General features: G+C 53.7%; 1 protein-coding gene across 6 annotated transcripts in view; it reads left to right on the top strand.

The window, feature by feature from the left end:
- AGRN (agrin) overlaps positions 1-19,466 on the top strand; it is a 221,377-nt gene that overhangs the window by 112,527 nt on the left and 89,384 nt on the right. For all 6 annotated transcript variants that reach the window (XM_054009181.1, XM_054009183.1, XM_054009182.1 and 3 more), the window contains one exon: positions 2,230-2,277. In XM_054009181.1, the coding sequence (XP_053865156.1) occupies positions 2,230-2,277 (48 nt within the window). The remainder of the gene's footprint in view (positions 1-2,229; positions 2,278-19,466) is intronic.

Genomic DNA, 19,466 nt, shown 5'->3' on the forward strand with positions numbered 1-19,466 from the left:
TTGATTCCTAATTGTCCCTCCCAGTCCAAGCCTAGATCCCAGTAGCCACCACCCGGGTGTTGCCATCTCTTCCTAAAGGCCAGTCGGTGTCTCTGAGCTGAGTCAGTGACTCTCTACCTGGTCTCCCTCCTTTCCCGGCCTGTTGTTGGGCTCCGTCCTGCCGCTCTTTGATCCCCTCCCGTGGCCCGTTCTCTACCCAGGGCTGCCCGGCGCTGGAGCGGAGATGGGTGTGACGGAGAGCTGGGATCCTCACTCCCCTCCTTCATTCTGTCTCCCAAGAGCTGCTGTCCAGCCCAGGCCAGCTGTTGGAGGAGAAAACCGGAGTGTGGTTTGTTTGGCCCATGCTTCCCCACCCCAGCACTGCAGGCTCCCCTTCCCGGGCGGGGGCTGCATTTCCTCCTGCCTGGGTCCCTTCGGTCCAGGCCCAGGAGAAACTGTTAGAAGGGAGGAGAGAGGCAGCGACAGCGACGGTTCTGCCAGGGCCGTGTGTGAAGGGAGGTGTGGTCTGAGCACAGGGCTGGGAGCCAGGAGCTTCTGTGAGCTCCAGACCCCACGACTGCCTCTGCTACTGGCTGGCCTTGGGCAAGACACTTAATCCCCTGCTCTCCATCACCCTCTCTCTGCTGTTCCGTGCATGTCGTTGGGGTGGGCTGTGCCTGATGGCCAGCGGCTCCAGGATCCCCGTTCTCTTCCCTGTCCCTCCTCGAGAGGTCAGCAGGAGTCGGTGTGAGCGCAAGGAGGGGTAGGCCTCCCCGGGGAGCTGGTCCTGCTGGCTCTGGGGAGTGAGTGGCTGAGGTGGTGACTGACACCAGAGTCTGGGCTAGTGGCACATACAGGCCACTCAGTCATTCTGCCAAGTCCACTCAGAGCGTCTCTCGGCGCAGGTGTCTAACACCCCCTGCCAGTATCTCCTTGGGACCAGGCTTGGTTACCCAGCGTGGGGAGGAGAAATCCATCAGGCTGCAGCTTTCCTCTGAAGCCTTCAGAGCAAATGTTCCTGTGCCATACCCTTGGCCAGGAAACTTCTTTGGGTCTCAAACGCTTGCTGCGAGAGAGCACGTGGGAGATGGGGAGGCCGGGAAATCAAATCCCTGGCTGCTTCCTCCCACTGGAGTGTGGTTAGGGCACTGACAGCAGCTAAAAAGCAGCGTTGTACGGAGCAGGGTCCAGACAGTGTTTCTAGTGCTACAGCTGGCCCGGAAGGCCGGTCTGGTGGCTACAGCCCTGGATTGGCCCTCGGGAGACCCGGGGTTAATTTTTACCTCTGCCTTAGTCTCGCTTTCTGACCTTGGGCAAGTCACTTGTGAAAGATGTGGGTAACTAGGTTGCTCCACCGTCATTCGGGAGCTGGAGGCGAAGATGTTTTCGATGGGGAAATACGATAGGCAGGGACGAAGGGAGCTAGCAAAACGCATGTTGGAGAAGCCCTCTCCGTCCATGAGGTTCTGATTATTTTCAGGGGAGGGCTTGTAACTTACTAGGCTTCTCGCCCCACGGCTCGGTTCATAACTCTGTAGGATCCTTCAGGCTCTAGAGCCTTTCAGTCGCGGGGTCTGCATCTTGCATCTCCCCATGGCCCAGGCTATCCATTTGTCATACTATTTCCCTTATCGCCACCATCCCCCCTGCCACGCCTCCTCCTTGCATGCGCGGCTGTTGCTCTCAAAATCGTGTTGCTGCTCAACTTGAATGCCTTGATGAATGGGTGTCTTGGGAGGCTCTTGGGCGATAGGTAATAAATAGTTTGATTTGCATCACAGCTGAGCTGGGTGGCCTTGATGAAATGGCACGTAATTGCCCAAGGCAGCAAGAAATAATCACCCCGAACTGTGGGAAGCCTTTGCCAGAGCCAGGTTTGACATGCAGCCTCAGTCCGCAATGCCTGCTCTTGGTTCGTAGGTGTCGCTGGGCGTAGAGGGCCGGTTCTGTAGGAAACTCTCCGAATCATCAGGTCTGATGCCAAATGAGCCTCGTGAAAATGTTCAACAGAAAAGCCAGAACTCCTAGATTCTCCTCCTGATTACAACTGGCTTGCTCTGTCACCTGGGGGCAGTCATTTAGCCTCTCTGGGCCTACACCCCAAGGGGCAGATGTGAGGCTTAAGCTTTGAGATCTTGGGTGAAGGACCCTAGAGAAGTTTTGAATACCATCCTCTAGCCTTGGACAGGGGGGAGGGTTGTGCCAGTGCTGGAGACGTCTCTGATCTCCCCTGTGTTTGTTTCTTTGCAGACAAGCCCGGTAACTATTTCCCGCCGCCGCCACCAACGCCGCAGGATGGTAAGTACAGGATCGCTTCCTGACGCTTGATTTTTCTGCACTTGGGATACACTTGAAAGCAAATCACTTGAGCCTCTTCTGCTTCCTCCAGCTGCCTCGTGGAGAAGCGCCTCCCTGACCCAGTGATCTATTTCTCAGCCTGACTCACTTCTCTTTCTCCCCTGAGCGAAATCGCTGGTTCACATATGCACGCTCCCTCCCTTCCCTCTTGCAGCCTGAGCTGGCCAGGCTCCCCCGCCCCCCGCCATTTCTCTGCCTGCCTAAGAGGGAGCAGAGTGGCTTTGTCTGCTCTCGTTCCTGGAAAGACGCAACACCGTGTGGCTCCTTTTCTCTGACACCCATTCCCGAGAAGTGGCGGCACGAACCCGTCTAGATCTTTTAAACCTGTGATCGCTCTGCTTGCAAAACCCAGCTAGGCCATTTAGCCTGATGGGATGGAGGGGACCAGAGGTTGGATCTTACTCAGTTTATAGGGGAAAAAGTACTGGTGACTAATTCCATGGCCATAATGCAGTTGTCCCCAAGGTGCGCTGGGCATTGGTACCGGGGTGGGAAAGTCACACAAAGAGCTCAGTGGCTGGTTTGCAGACAAGTAAGAGGTGGTGGGGGAGGAGGTGCCCTGGGCACACGGTGCAGAGACTTCCAGGCAGGATGGCCAGGGAAAGCCCCTTTTCAAGGTGGTGACATGTTAGTGTGCAGAGGAGCGGGGCGGGGGGGAGAGCACTTCTCCCCCTCATGGTCTGTTTTGTCTCGTCAGTGCATCGTTAAGCTCACAAGTTCTGAGCTTCGGAAAGGAACAACCCAAGACCTTTCCCAAGAAGCAGAATAATCCAAGCTATTGGTTTAACATCTTTACAAAAATCCTTTTTTCTCAAGTCTTTGTTGGCAAAATGCCCAGAGACTGAAGGCCTCTGCTTAACCACAGCATGGGCAGCAGCTGTACAAGCTACCCTCCTGCTCCCCTGGCTACCCTGCCAATGTGCCACAAACCTTGGCCCAATGCCGCCCCCCCCCTTCTTCCCCCAGGCATGGGTAACAGGCAGACAGTGCTTCCCTGAAACTGGGAAAGAGTTAAGTGGGTTCTGCAGACTCACTGAGGCAGACGGCTCATTGCCTCTTCTGGATATAAGAGGTGGGAGGTGCTTTTGGAGAGAGAGGGGACATAGGGTGTGGGCTGAGCAGTCCAGAAAGGAGGAACCTTTGAAGCAGCCAAGCCTAGGGTGAAGGTTTGAGATGTTCTTTAACTTTGTTGGTAAAGCCACATCCCTAGGACATACAGACCAGTTTGGGAAAGGCTCCAGGTCTTGGAGCGACTGGGGAAGTTGAGTCACCATGGCCCATCCCGTCTTTGAGCTCTCTGCTGGTACTGCTGTACTAACACTGCACAAAATCTGTCAGGCTCTGACTGCAGCTGGCACAGCCCTTTGAGTGTCCTCCTGGCATGAGAGGCGAAATGGAAACTGGTTTGCAGCTGGGCATCGGGTGCCTTTTACTGCCATGGTCATAAATGTCTTTCTTGACAGCGAGCCAGCTGGATGTTTAGAAATGTCGACCCTAACTCTCTCCCCTTCTCTGGGGTTATTTGCATCCCTGATGGAGCCAGAAGACTTTCTGCTCCTGGATTCCCCACTATCCCTTTATTTTAACCCTCCCTGCCCCAGTGGAGTTCCCCTTCCCCAGAGCCCAATGCTATTTCCCTGGTAGAAAAAAGGCTTCATTTTTTCCCTACGCTTTGTGCAATCACCTTATCCATGTTTCACTGGTTGAATGCACAGATAACCCCATCTAAAAATGCAGCCGATTATAGCATGTTAGTTTCTCTCTCTCGCTCGCTTTCTCAGGGTGGGGAGGAAGATGGGGGAGAAACAGATGCCAGATAAAATGTCATTAATCTATAATTGGACCCAAGAAGACGTGTAATTCAAAAATAAAAAGGAACGTAGGTGTCTCTCTCATCTTGGGGCTCTGAAATATTAATAACCCAGCCCATCCAGCTGACACGTTCCATCGAGTCCCCCGTCAGGAGGTGGAAATGCGCACGGTTCACGCAGGTGCCTAAAGAGGGCCCTCTCTGCGAGCCTAAAACGTTTCAAATGCATCTGATAAAAATCTGGAGCGCCTCCCCCGCCCTTGTGGCGCTTTGGGGTGCAGCGTGGAGAGAGGGGAGTGCAGATTTCTTTACAAGACCGACTCCCTGGCCCTGTGTGTTTGGGACTGCGTCAGAGAACCCGGTGGCGTCAGTCAACCCTCATCGGCACAGGCCCCCATCCTGCGAAGTCTTGTGCACGTGCTTAATTTTTCAGCTCAGATGTAGTCCGTTGATGTCCATGGGATTCCGCACATGCTTAAAGTAAAGCGTGTGCGCAAATCTTTGCAGGATGGGGGCTCTCGTTTGTAGAGTCGCCTGGGCCATACCTGGGTCTCCTAAACCAGTTAAAGGGTTGGTCGGGCTCGGGTACTATGGGGGTGGGAGCAGTAGAAGAATGAAGCTAGACAGACACCCCTACTGTAACTTGGCCATGTAGTTGCATTTGTCCTACCTTTAATTGTGGGGGACCTCTTCCATTAGTAAACTTAAACCGCTTACCCCTCCCACTACCAGTTCTCACAACTTGCTAGCTATTGAAAGACACTGGGGGAGAGGGGACGGAATCTTTCTCTTTTATACGAGAGTTTTGGCCCTTCCCAGCTCCCCCTCACTCTCCCGAAGTTGTGACACAGAATTAGTGATGTCACGTTCATTGTTCTCGGGCAGCAGTCGGTTGTGTGGGGCGGTGATGACATCAATCAGCAGGCAGGCACTCCTGGGAGGGGTACCTTGTCAGAGCGCTGTGAATATGTGCCGTACTGACAGCGCGCATAGCAACTGGCAGGCGCCGTCAATTGCTTTTTCTCCAACTCTGCTCCACACAGAGTGCCGCTCTTCTGGGTTGTTATTGCTTTACGTTGTGGGCCAGATCTCAGCTCTTGCAAATCTGCATCGCTCTATTGACTCCAGAGAGTTTACTCCCATTTACACCAGCTGGGGATAGGTGGTGCTATATTTTTATCCTGAAGCCCTAACGCTCTTTTGGTTGGGTTAGGTTAATTTTCAAATGTAATATCTGGATTTCCAAACAGTGATACCCAGCTAGATGTGAGACTATATTCTAGAGAAGCAGCAAACCAAAACCCTGGAAAGCTGAACTTATCCTCCCGATGCCGCCTCCCTCACAATCTCCCATTGCATCACATCCCGCTCCGGTACATGCCCGTGTTTCTTTTTAGATAAGGGAAACGACCGTATCGCGTTAAAACTCTGTTTGTGTCATTAATCTTCTCAATAAAATGCTCCTGTGGAACAATTTCTATCACGTCACGTCTGTCTGGTCCAGTGGGATGCGTGGATTTTTTCCATCTTCTCTTTGCATAACCAAGGTTAATGAGAGTCCATATTTCTTCTGAAAGACATTGTGGTTATGATCATTCATTAAAAAGCATGAAGCAAGGTGGGCTGAGCTGAAACCCTGGATTCTTGGAGAAAGCTGGCTCCAAATTTTGGATCCAGGGGTTGGAGTTTGGGTTCCTCTCTGCAAGGAATGGCTGGAGAATGAAACTGCCTTTTAACCTCCATGGTGGGGTGACGCCCGCCCACCCACCCAACCACACATGCCCAGCGTTGCGGGGCTAGGACGAGAAATAAAACTGGGCAGTCCTCTGAAAATTCAAAAACACATACAGGAAAACCAGAGGTTCCCCCCTGTTCCCACCCCCAAGAATCTCTTAGAAATTGAGGGTAAGACTGAGTGTCCCGGGGGTCCCCAGTCTGCCTTTCCTGTGACACCTCCGCCAGCTGTCGGAAGCCATTGGAAGAGGAGTGTTTGACGAGTGCAAAGGTCTCATTTATTAGCAATAAGCTGGAGATTTTTAAATGAACAAGCCTCTACCCTAGCAAACTCCTCGACCACAGACAGATTTTTGGAGCGACGTCTCCCTTTCCCCAAACCTGGATGACTCACGCTGTTCTCTCACAGCCCTCTCCCAGATACGTAGCCCCGCCGCTGTCCCTGCTATTGGACAGGTGGGAACCCTGTGGATCTTTGCCATAGCGCTCAGCTGGTTGAAATCCTGTATGGTTCCACCAAAGCCAGAAGAGCTGTGCCCACTTCCGCTAGCTGAGGGTCTGGCCCATAGAGTCTCACTTGACTAATGCAGCTCCTTTTCCCAGAAGCCTGGGGAGGGATGGAACGGTTTGTCTGAATATGGGAGCTCAAGGGTGGTTGTGTGTCGGCCTCTGGAAGTAGAAATGTTCTGGAGGGATTTTGTTGACAGGCGTGGCACAGAGGGGTGTATGTGAGAGAGCGAGCTGGCTTTTGCATCAGCTCCTGAACCGAAATAGATGGTCAGCGTTACAGGGCCTTTTTGCAGTGCATGTGGCTGGGATGGGGGCAGTCGTTTTTAGCATCCATTTCTAGAGTTGGTAACTGCTCTGTGTGTGTGTGTGTGATGGAGCTGTTGTAACTGGGGCAAAGGGACCTGTCCCCCCATTAAAGCAGGGAAGATGTGTTTGTGTGTGGGGGGGTGGCATTTCTGGCCTGTCGGGTGGAATATATAGGGCGAGGCATTTGGCTGATGGGTTAGGCCAAGCCTGAGATTTCCTCCTCCCGCCAGGGGCTGCTCTGCTGAGTTTCTGGAACTGGTCTCCACTTGGGTAATTGCGAGTAAGACCCGCATGGAGCACGGCTGGCACAGCCGGCAGCGTGTTAGAGACCATGGCAGCGGTGATGCAAAGCAATTCTCGTCACGTGTCAGGAGAGCGAGCCCTGCCTGTGTGGCAAGAAGTTCAAATAGAGCTCCCCTGGCCCCCGTGCTGGGCAAGCTCTGCTGTTCGGGAGGGCCACGGAGCGCGTATCCCTCTGCGGGAACGCCGGTGGTCGTGGGAATGAGGGGCTAAACGCAGATGGGGTGGTGCCAGCATCCCTAGTGCACTGCAGTCCCTCACAGCCCCGTCAATGCACCTCGCCCCTTCAGATACCTCCTTCCCAGGTCTCCTCCCCGCTGTGTCCCCGCAGCTGTCCTGCCCTCTGGCAGGACCTTCTGATCCCAGGCCCTGGCACTTTCTGGGCAAACAGTGCCAAGCGTGGCATGCTCTCCGGCTTTGTGACATGGGCATGCGTTTGTGAGGAGCTAGTCTGAGGCCACCCAGCTCACTTCACGCGTGACTTGCAACAAGTTTGAGCCCAGCTCTCCAGAGAGGGAAGGGATGGAAGGTGGCTCCGTGGCATCGCCCAGCTCCTGCTTGGGGACCATGGCAACCTGAGCCCAAGATGCTTTAGGGCCTGCCAGGTTTTTGAAGTGCCTACAGTGTTCTCGGCGCTGTACGCAACCCAATCCATCGGCTGCACGTGACTGCTAATTAAATACCCCTGGGGCAGGTCCGGGACCAGACCCGCCTGGACGGACTGATGATCCTCTTATTGCCCTGTTAGCCAGGTGCTAATCAGACCTGCAGTGCCCCACTCTGGGACAGATGGCATTGGGGGACATTTCCCCCCTTTTCTCCTCTTGTGTTGACTTCCCTTCCCCACGCTCCACAACCGAAGCTCTGGCCATGTCAGAGCGGGGAGTGAAGCCAGCATTCAGCTCCCCTCCTCCCCCCACCTCGTGTTCTCATGGGAAGCCCAGAATCTGGCCCAGCAACTGTGACATCAGATCCCACCTTTCCCCCTACCTGTGGCAAGGAATAGCTCTACCCTGCCCCCACCCCACGGCGACTGCCCAGGCATGGGGAAAGGGTAAATGGCCTTCGCTCTCCTTCACTTAGCCCAGACCTGGGAGTGCTGATCTAGCCCCTACGGCCTTGGGCGACTCCCTTGACCTCTGTGCCTCGGTTTCTTCAATCTCTCTCCAAGGGGGCTGCTCAGGATGTGAGGTGCAGTGTAAGGGCCCATCGTCACTATTTGCTCCGTCCCCCAAGAAACTCTTTCCTTCCCATGGATATCCTCGGAGGCCAGGCTGAACCCCGGGGGGCAGTCGCTGCTCCTTTCCCCGGGGTGAAGACAGCCGAGCTCAGTGCCATCCTGGATCAAGCAGGCGTGCCGAGCTGCCGCTCTTGGGGAGCCCCTGGCCTGCTCCTAAATCCTGAGGCTACGTCACTGTCTCCCCCCACTCCTGCTGGGAGAGGGAGACCATCCCCCACCCCTCTCAGCCCAAGTGTGCCTCTGACCAGCGTGCTATCCTCTGGGGTGTCTCCAGCCCACAGAGGACATGCTGGGGATATTCACCAGGGCTCGGGGATGGCCGCCAGTGCTGCTGATGGCTTTGGGAGCCGTTGAAAGAGAAGGGGGCTGCAGGTCTGGCCATTCAATCTCCCGCTGGCTTGACGAGTGCGGCTGAAGCCAGGCGGGTCCCTCCCCCACGGGGCCCAGGCAGCGCGCTAAGCGCCTGTTTATGGACCCATAAAACTGGCCACGATGCACGAGGAGATGAGCCATTTGATAAATTAAATATTGGAAAAACCACTTTCTCTGGCCTGGCAGCCCCATAAATACAGGCTTTGCAGAACAGTGGCTGGCTGGGCGGAGGGGGGGTGGGGGTGTTTGCTTTGCAGGCGGCTTTTCTCTTTTGCACTGAGAATCAGTTAGCCGATTAAATCCCGAAGAGCCGTAAATCCGACCGTTTGACTCTGGCTGGCCGCTGGGGCTCTCTCTCCTGCCCACAGTGCTGTGCTGTGGCTCTGGGTCTATGCTGGCGGACTCCTGGCCGGATCCTGGTAGCTGAGAGCGTCGCTGCGGCCTAGGCTGCATTGCTGACTGTTGACCCATTCCCTTTCCCCTTAGCCTCGGCACCCTGGGGTGGAAATCCAGCCTGTTTTGTTCTGCGTCGTAGCCGGCCCCCATCTAGCTACATGCGTGCAGCATCGCTGGTGGATACCGGCAAGGATGGAAGGCGGCGGTGCTATGTATTTAGCATCTGGTTAGCGCCAGGGTTGTATTGCAAAATATCCCCCCCCGAAGAATCAGCAGCTGTTTTCTTTCTCTGCCCCGTCCTCCCTGGGCCTGCGCTGAGTGATGCTGAAAGAGCTCGACCAGTGCTAAATTCACTTTACAAGGGGAACACCCCCCGCCACAATGTAATTACATTTATACTTCAATTGCTTGGGGCTTCAGCAGAGACGGCAATCATTCTGCCTCTCCCCTTCTTCCAAACACATCCCCGGCTTTCTCTGCTATCAGTTATCGCCTGGAAATTTGCCCAGGAACTTGACAGTGCAAACAGTTTGGGAGCCCAGGAACCGGAAGGGGTTATGTGTCTGGCTTGGCAGAATCTGTTCAATGTCTAAAGTGTTGGAGAGGGGGCGGGGCCTCAGCCATCTGCGCGGATGCGTTGGCGCTCTCTGTCTTACAGGCTTTGTCTGCGGCTGAGCGTAAACCTTGCTTCAGACTTAAGGAGTCAGTGGTTTGGGTCTTGCCTGTCCTACTCAGAGCTGTGCTGGAGGAGAGTTGCTGCTTTTTTGACTGCTTAATTTAACTGCCTGTAATTAATGGGCCTCTGTGGTTCCTCCGCCCGGGGAGCTATCGATAAAGATGTAAGTGGAGGGATAACTGACTTCGGCTGAGAAATCATGCAAGGTTCTTAGTCCTCCTCCCCCTGCCTTTTGCGGCGCTGGTTATTCGCAGTCCATGTGGCACCTGCAGCTGGCGGGGAGTGAGTTTGGTCATGTGTTGTAAAAGAAAGTCTGGGCAAAAATATCATCTGAGAGGAAGGATGGGTTTGTGGTGAAGGCTCTGGCCTGGAACTTGGGCGATCTGGAGTGAACTCCCAACTCTGCCATAGACTCACCGTGTGACCTTGGGCAAGTCAATTAATCTCTCTGGGTCTCAGTTCCCCATCTGTAAAATAGGGGATAATAAAGCTTCCTTTCTGTCTTATCTATTTAGATTGTAAACTGTTTGGAGCAGGGTGTGTGTGTGAGCGTGCAAAGTAGGTCAGTACCATTATCCCTATTTTACAGCGGTCTTAGCAAGCAGTCCCAGTTCATTTTGCTTCTCTGACAGGTGAATTTAGAAAGAAGTGAGTGGCTTGCTGGCCCTCCTCTCATATTCTATCTAGGTTCTTATACTGCGCTTCTCACCACCCCTGTCCGAGAGCCTGTCCCAGGTTGTTTGGTCTCTCAATCTCTCCCACAAGAAGCATGTGCAGAGCAGTGTCTTGTGTTCAAAGGGTTGTGGGTTGGGTTAGAGAAGGCAGCTCAAAGAAACGCACCGGGGAGGTTTGGGATGGTCCTTCGCTCCATTGCGCAGTCTCAGACTGACCTCGGAGAAAGCCCTGTCTCCCCCACACAGATGAGTTTTACGCTTAGGCCAGGTCTACACTACAGCCTAGATCAGTATAACGATGGTGCTCAGGGATGTGAAAAATCCACCCCCCTGAGCGACGTATTTCTCCTGACCTGACCCCTCGTGTAGGCAGCGCTCTGCCGACAGGAGAGTTGCACCCGTCGACACCGCTACCGCCTCTCGGGGAGGTGGATTAACGACACCAACGGGCTGCATAGGAGCGGCTTCACGAACGCAGTGCTGTACGTGAAGACAAGCCCTTACTGTTGAGTGTGCCAGAGGAGCGTAGCTGCTGACCACGGGCTTCATCCTGGGGCTTTAAGCGATCACTATTGGCAGTTCACAACTTGTAAGCGATGAAAGGCAATTCGTGTGCAAGCCGGATAGCAGGGTTACCTCTTGGGGGGGCTGGGGAGACAACCCCCCAAAGAGCTGAATTCCAGGTTGTGATTCCCTGTCAGCCCCAGATCTGGGTAATGTAGCAGCTCCGCTCTGCTATCCCTAAATTACATCGTGGCTGCTGTTAAACGAGCGTGGAAGGCCACGTTGGAGCTGGTAACACAGGTAAGGCTTCCCTGTTCCTCCTCTTCTACGTTCCCGCTCAGGTCTGCGCCTGGGTACAGGCTGGCTTGCCTGGTGACGGTTTGTAGCTGTGGCTTCAGATGGAATTTGCTGGCTGTAGCCTGCCTTCAGTGGGAAGGCTGTTTGAATGCTGAGATCCAGGGACACCCAAGCTCTAATGTTGGGGCAGGGCTCCCCGACGCTGGAGTCCGTCCTCGTATACACGTGAAGGGGTCGGTTCTGTGGCAGTTCGTGTAACTAGAGCACATGGCGGTGTTCATGCCACAGCTGGGGATTTCTCGTGAGTGGCTCCCGGAGACGGCATGCCGTGGTGCCTACACAGGGCTTGCATCTTCCTGCTGCACCTGCTGGGAGAAGGCAAATGGACTTCCAGAAGGCGGGAAAGCACCTGTCTGATTGCCTGGTCTCCTCCTGGCAGCTGGAGATAGGATGAGAATAGAGTAACCAGATGTCCCAGCAAATGATCCTAAACTGGGTCCTTTGTCCTGTGTTCCAACATAATCCATGTTCTCCACCTCCCTGCTGTAAGCTCCTCGTGCTGGGCTGAGCTGGGAAGGCCAGCAGTGGGTTTGCTGGGCCCTAAGATGGGGGGTGATCTCCCAGCTGAATTGTTGCATGTGCTTGGGTAGGCAGCAGGGTCAGCACTCCCCAAATTCACACCCTGAGGCTACAGAACCTGCAACGGAGCTCGGGGAGGTTCCTGGCTGCAGCTGGGACCCAAAGCTCCACTCAAAGGCAGGGGTAGACCTGCAGCACCAGGGTCACGGGAAGGCTGAGAAATTGCCCCTCTCTCTGGCAAGTGAGCCCCGCCAGGTTCCATGGCCTCCCTGTACCCCCGCTCTCCAGCCCCGTAGCCAAGCCAACGTTCGGAGCGGTGCCCCGGGCTGCTTTCCCAAAGGGCCTGGCTGGCTCCAGACAAGCTCTGCAGCCTTTTCTTCAGCGTGCACACACACACACACACACACACTCTCTCTCTCTCTCTCTCTCACTCAGAGAGAGAGAGTCGAGCTGGGCTGAGTCTTGGCAGCTTGAGTGGGGAAATTAATCCACTGCAGCCGTAATCCATCTAACTGAGGCCCCCGTGTCCACCTCCGTCAATGTTTCACCTAACAGATTCGCCCGGACAGTGAGGCTTTGATGCTAAGCCCCACTGTGGCTCCTTCCAGGCCCTGAATGGCGGCCATGACCTCTCGTCTCCATGCCGGAGAAAGGGAGGTAAGAAAAGCTTCATGGCAAATCGCATTTGACCCCGAGCCATCAGCACCGCGTGGGCCTCTTAAACTACTTAGAGACCATCTTGCCTGATTGTGTTGTCAAGCCTCTTGTCACAAACACAATTGCAGCTGAGTAAATCCTCCTTGGCTGAGGCCTCGTGCATGTAAACAGGGTCTCCAGCTCTTCAGCGGGGAACAGAGGGAGTCTCGTTTTCCCTCTACCTGAACTCCCAGCCCTCCCTTATGGGGGAATCGTTGCCGTGGCAGCCAGCTGTCATATCAAACCGGGATGAGGCTGCTGGTGGGGAATCGTCTAGCACGGTACCAAGATCCTTCATGCCACTAGCTTTGGACGTAAGCAGCGGGGGAAGGGAGAGGCCTATAAAATCCAGTATCTGCCTAAAATTCTTTGACTGACTAGAACTTCGAGGTCTCCCCAGAGGGGTGGGCGTGTTTGCTTTGCACGGCCTCTCTGCGCACGGGGTGGGCGTGTTTGCTTTGCACGGCCTCTCTGCGCAGGCGGTGGGTGTATATTCTGAAGGCTTTTGGGGAAGCTGGGGGTAATTTTCCCAAGATGCTGGAGAAAGCCTGTAATGGTTTCAGGCCCTGACCAGGGGCTGTGCGTGATGCTCAGGTAGTGGCTAATGAGCACAAGGCCAGAACCAACCTTCTGCCAGTCTGTTAATAGCCTACTAGCCTAGCGGATGGTTAAAACACCACCGTGTTGGATTCTCGCTTGGTTTGTGACCTCCCCAGAACTGCTCTGGGTTGCGTCGTCTATTTCGCTGTGCAGCAGCCCTGTAATTAACATGCAGCCAGGCCCTTGCTATGGCCCTTACAGCTCTCACAGCAGAGCTAGTTGTCCTTCCTTTCCTTTTGGGAGAGTTGAAGAGCCGCCTGGCTGAGGGGGTGTGAGGAGCAGTCGGGGGAATCGGAGCGTGGCAGGAAGTTTGTCACACCTCACATCACATCACCAAAAAATGGCCCTTTCTCTTGGTGCAAGGTTAAATTTGTATACTGGGTCCTTCAGCAACTTTCTCCCCACTCCTGCCAGCTGCTCCCTTTAATTACATCCAGCCTTGCAGCTCCCTAAAAGACTTTTTATTAAAATATAGACGAGAGTATTGACCTACCGATCTGTTTTCATTGCACTTCTGTGCCACAGCTCAGGGGCTTGATCTTGAGAGGAAGTGGGCGCTCGCAACTCCTTCCAAAGTCAATCAGACGCTTGCGTTGTTACACTTGCTTGGTGACCCAAGACCCTTTGTGTTCCCATGGCGGGGCCTGGCTGCTTCCTGCACCGACGTTACAGTGGTAAATGTACAGCTTTCTGCTGATTTCTAATCATGAATAATTCCCATGGCGATAGGCTGTCCTAAGTCCTAGGAGACCGAATCAGAGCTCTGCTTGTAGAAAAGGGGGGTGGAGGTAGAGAGAAGAGCTCGTGTTCTAAGCACAAATACCTGAAAGGTGAAAGGGAATACAGAAAACCTAACAAGCACCAGTGTGGTTCGGGAGGAAGAATGTTTGATTTCCCCCAGTAGGCCTCGGCCTCTCTTCCTCAATAACACCCGAGAAGGAGATGACAAAATGAACCCCACTGGAAGGTCGCTGGTGAAGTCAGCGATCCCATGGCAGTGGTCTGTTAGGATAGTACCGAATATCAGATGCCATCCTGGGCCTGTACCTGATCCTGTCAGTCAGTGGCTAGAGAATGAGGAAGAATGGCTTAGTGGTTAGTGTGTTAGCCTGGGAGTCAAGAGACTTGGTTTCAATTCCCAGCTCTGCCACAAATGCCCTGCACGACCTTGGGCATGCCACTTAGCCTCTTTGTGCCTCAATTCCCTGTGTGGAAAATGGGGAGATTAGTACTTTCCTACTGCACCAGGGTGTCGTGAGGATAAATACGTTAAAGACCGGGGACTCGGATACTGTTGCAAGCACCTAAGAAAGATAGACAACTCCCGTGGAAGCAGAATGGGACCTTTCAGAAGGACGTGAAACCAATCCACTGCCAGGCTATAGAAATGGTACAGGGTGACTGTGGAAGGATCCTGTCCAGGACTGGCAAAGCTACTTGTTACTCGGATAACTTTCCATTATCTCTGCTTGTGGCTTTCCTGGTGTGGACTCACTGCGGGTGGAGATGGCTCTCCTAGGCGCCTAGAACGTGGCTGGTCCCCTGCCAGAGGCAGGCAGGGCACTCTGTCAGCTGCAGCCACTCAGGGCCATTCCTTGCTGCTTTGTGGAATGGGAACGTGCCCGTTACTTGCTCTGGGATGTTGGCTCTGCTGTGCACCCCAGGAGCTCTGCTGCGGCAAATCACGCTTCAGCTCAGGCAGTTCGCACTGGTTCAGGGTTGCTCTGGAGAGAGAATAGATGCTAAACATAGCTCATCTTACTGCTCAGCTTTTGGAAAGTAGCGGTGGTTATTAGACACCACTTTTGATCTCTTGAGAGTATTTTTTTCCCCTCTCCATTTGCAGTGAAGTTTTAGCTTTCTCTTGAGGATCAATTTATGCACTTTCATGTTGCAAGGTTTAACTATCCAGGGAAAAGGGGAAGATGGGAGAATTGTCAAGCTTGTATTGCCTTGTCTTGTCTGATCCTGGATCCTCGCTCGGGCAATATCAACGCAGCCATCCACCCCACCTTCGAAACCCTCCTCTCATCCCAGCTACACCATCTGGCCGATTGTCCTGTTGGCCACATAGTCATGGGGAATTGTGTCCAGAAAGCTACCATCAAAGAAATTGGGTGCTCTCTTCCCCCATGCGTGCTCTTAGCCTCTGCTGAGCAGGGAGCATGCTGGAATCCTCCTCTCAAGTCCTTATATGGCCGACTGTTGCGTTACTACAAACCATCCGCTCAGACCTGGAACGAACTTTGCTTGGTTTTTTTTATGTGAGGTTTTCCTGCTGGCTTAACTTTGTGCCTGGCACTGGCTTCTATCTTGTGGAGGCTGAGAAGACACAATGGGTTCTGAATAAGCTTCCTTGCAGCTTTGTACTTGACTCTAGTGACCCTGTGGGACAGTGTGCTTCATCCTGTAGCTGCGTGATTCAGTGTAGGACCCTTGGCTACTTCCCCTATAGCTCTTGTAAATTACACGTGTATGATTTGAGCCTGGGCCTTCGTTACAGATTTCAGCATCCCAGGGTCTTTGAGGGAGCAACAAGTCAAGCAACTGGTTTTCCTGCGCAAGCACAACCGTATTGGTCTCTCTGCTGGAAACAGCTGTGCAGATGCTAATGGCATTCATCACCCCTTTACAGCGCTGCAGGTGCAGATGGCACGTCCCTGCTGTATCGAATTGGGACAGGCCCCAATACAAATGAGGCATGAGTGGGGGAGGAGTGGAGAGGTTTGAAGCTGAGGGAAGAGGGTTGGTGCCTGGGAGAAATGATGCTTTTTTGGGCACGGAGGGGACGGGCCGATGGGGAGGCGTGTGGGAAAACTTACATGTACTGAGAGCAGGGCCCTATTGTGCTAGGCACTGTACAGACGCATAGAGAGATACAGTCCCTGCCCCAAAGAGCTCGCGGTCCAACAGATGAGCCGGACACAATGTGGGAGGGAAAGCAGAGATGTGGAGAGGGGAAGTGACTTGCCGAAGTCACCCACCAGGTCACTCGTGGAGGCAGGAATTGAACCTAGTTCTCCCGATTCCAGTTCCCCATCCAGCAGGCTGCCCTGCCTCCAGCTGGCCCTTGGCCTCCCCAGTAGGGGGCACTGCTGCACGTCCTGTGAGCAGCCGCTGCCAAATCGAGACCGTTTGGCTGTCACCATTGGATTGAGAACCCAGCCTGCAGGGTGCCAGAGTCTGGACTTGGCACTTCAGTCATTGATTCCAGTCCCTTCATCCCAGGCTTGTCTCTCTGGCTCCTCTGAAGCCACTTGTTTCCCTCAGGCCATTCTCCCCCACCGTTCACCAGCAGTGACAGCGGTGTTCCCACGGACACCCCACAACCGCCTCTCTGGCATCCTCACCCCACGATCTCCGTGACACCATGAGCGATTCGCCGTTTTTGTGACAGGTCAAATGCTGGCCAGGAAGAGGAGGTTCCGTGGTGCACAGCTTCACCCTTGTCGGACTGGGCATATTTGCCCCATGCAAATGTAGGTTTCCTGAGTGCCCCTTGCCAGACCGAAGATTTCCCTTCGCTGTGGGGCAGGCAGCTGCAGTGAACTAGGGCATTAATACACCCCCACTGAGGAACTGGCATTGGACCTGCAGTGGGTCACGGTTGAGAGCCCCAGTGGCCAGGTTCCCTTTATTCAAAATTGCCACCTTATCCAATGAAATTGGTAGCCTCCCTGGACAGGAGCAAAAGAAGGCTGTAGGCCGGAGGTTGCGGTGTATTGGCAGAGCTTTGTGGGGAGCCCGGTACCAGCAGAGCCAGAGTGCTGGAGCTCTTCAGTGAGGCAGGGCTACTCGCTTCTGGCTCTGCAGATCACCTCGTCTCCTGTGTCTGTCCTAAAGTCTCTGGGTGGGACAGGAGCTGTCATTGTTTCTTAAATAGGGCCAAGCCCCAAAGTGGTACTAATCACAAAAGGCTGGGCAAGGCTTCTGCCTATTCCATGCCTGTTGGGCTCTCCCCTTTCACCCTGAGTGAGCCTCTTCTGTCTATAATGTTCACGGCGAAGCCCACAGTACATTATGTGTCGCAAGCAGAACTTTCATGATGGATCCAGCTCACAGCAGCCATTGCTGTCGGTCGGGCCGATGCATATTTAAGTGCGATCGTGGGTAATTAAAGCCGGCAACTCAGCTCCGGTCAGTGTAGCCTTAAGGTGCCATTGCCATGTTTAATATTTAATATGAGCAGCAGAAAAAGAAACCCGAGCCGCCACAAATGCCACCGTGAAAGGATCTGGCCCAAATCCAAAGGCTACCCCTACTGTACCCTGGGGGAGCTGATAGCGGGGCTGGCCAAAGGCTGAGCGCTGATGACATGCAGTCTGGGCAAGGCTAGTGAGAGGCAGGGGGTAGGTTTGTCAGACCATGGAACTGAAGACTAGTGTTGAGTCTGGAACATTCACTAGTAATACGTAGCTCTCATGTGGCGCTTTCCATCTGTCGATCCCGATCCCTTTACAAAGGAGGTCAGTGTCAGTCTTCTTGCCTTCCGTCCAGAATCCTCTCTCTGGCTCATTTTGCAAAGTGTGGATTCAATAGCAGAGAACAGGTTAAAATGACTCATTTCTTTCTCGCCCTCCTCTCTCCAGCTCGCTATATACGCTACCTTCCTTTTCATTTGACTGTATCCTTCGCGTGTCGAGCCGTTTCTTCTGGTTTCACTGCTGAACGTTCCTTCGGGGCAGATTCTGCTCGTGACTGTGTTTATTTCTAGTGAGGGCGGTGGGCTGGAGCTTGTTATAGAGAGAGGCCTTGATGCCAAACCCAGGGTGGAATGCACCTCTGACCTGCATCCATCCCCGAAACAGGCTGATTAATTCTGTGGATGATTAGAAGTCAGCCAGCCTGCTCAGAGCTGTTCTCACCATGGGACCTGTGACAAATTAATGAGAGAGACTCCAGGTTGGTGTTTGATTTGCAAGAGTGACTTTGATGTTTCGAATAACGAGAACATGAAGCTTAAGCCCCGCCCACCCCAAACATTGCCCCGCCCCCTGGCTCCGGCACACAATACAGCTTGTCACCATTCTGCTGCCTGCCCGTAGATGGCTTCAGCTTTACTTCTGCCACCTGGATAAACTGTTTCCTCCCAATGCCTGCTTGATTAGCGAAATGTGTGTAACCCACCTTTCCTTCCGCTCCTCCTTTTGCTGGTTAGTGTGGACACAGGAGGCAGGACAATGCCAGTTGCAGCAGGGAGGGCCTGGACTGATTTGAAACGTGGGAAAAACTGGAGCACTGAATGGGCCAGGCGTGTGTGTGTGTGTGTGTGTGTGTGTGTACGTACTTGTTTACCACTGTATAAAGAGTGGTGAATTACCAGGCTGCCTAGAAGGGAGGAAGTGCATCCCCTGGGCTGCCCTTGTGATAAGGTTCTTGGAGGGGTTAGGTTAGTGGATTAAGTATAAGGGTTTGAAATCCCCAGGCCTTCTGGTAGTAGGAGTTAATGTCCTAGCAGCTGGGTCTGGGCCCTGCATCCTTCCCATGCAGACAGGCACCTTGCCCATTATTTGGTGGGTCTTTCAGACATGACCTTAAAGCGGGGGGTCCTTCCTGCTCCATCTGTTTACTAGGGCTTCGGTGGGGCTCTTTGTAACAGCCAGAGTTTGCAGCGGCATCACTAGCCAGCATTTTCCCTTCTCCCCCCTGTTCTCCGACCCTCTGGCTCCATTTCAGTGGGGTTGTATGCGAAAGCTAGTGAAGCATGAAGGACAAAGAGGGACTATGGAGATAGATGGAGTAAAAGGAGCCCACTCCAGCATGGGCCAGGCTTGGACCATGTTAGCTCACGTTGTCTTCGTGCCTCCCAGTGCCGTGGAGGGGTGTGGCACGTGCCAACGTATAACCTGGCTCCTTGGGTCACTGCCTCTATTGCGGGCATTTGTGTATTCATGTCCCGCTGTTAATTATGCTGTCACCCCTCTCTTTCATCTGCTCCCATCATCTCCCCATCTTGGCCTAACGAAGACTCGATCACTTCCTGCCCTGTGCCTAGGATCACCAGCGCCGGCGCCAGCTCTTCTGGCTAGGGAGCATGGAGATGAGCCAAGTTGGGCAGATTCCTGCAGCAAAGGATTGGGAGGTGGCAGGCACAGTGCAGACTTGCTCTGGGTCACTCTGCCAGTGCAGATCAAGCTCTAAGCAACTCCAGAGGAATAGACTGTCATGTGAATATTACATGCAGCATGGGATGCAACATATGTATATAATAGTACCTACCTCATATATAGTGCTTTTCAGCAGCAGATCTCAAAGCACTTTACAAAAGGCGTCCAGTATTGTTATGCCTATTTTACAGATGGGGAAACTGAGGCACAGAGCAAGCAGGGACTTGGCCTTCTGGGTGACCTTGGGCAGTAGCAGAACCAGGAATAGAACCCATGTCTCTACTCACCAGGCTGTTCATATTAATTCACACAAATCACTGTATGACAA

Source organism: Malaclemys terrapin, chromosome 19 (assembly GCF_027887155.1).
Source record: "Malaclemys terrapin pileata isolate rMalTer1 chromosome 19, rMalTer1.hap1, whole genome shotgun sequence".
Lineage (NCBI taxonomy): Eukaryota > Metazoa > Chordata > Testudines > Emydidae > Malaclemys > Malaclemys terrapin.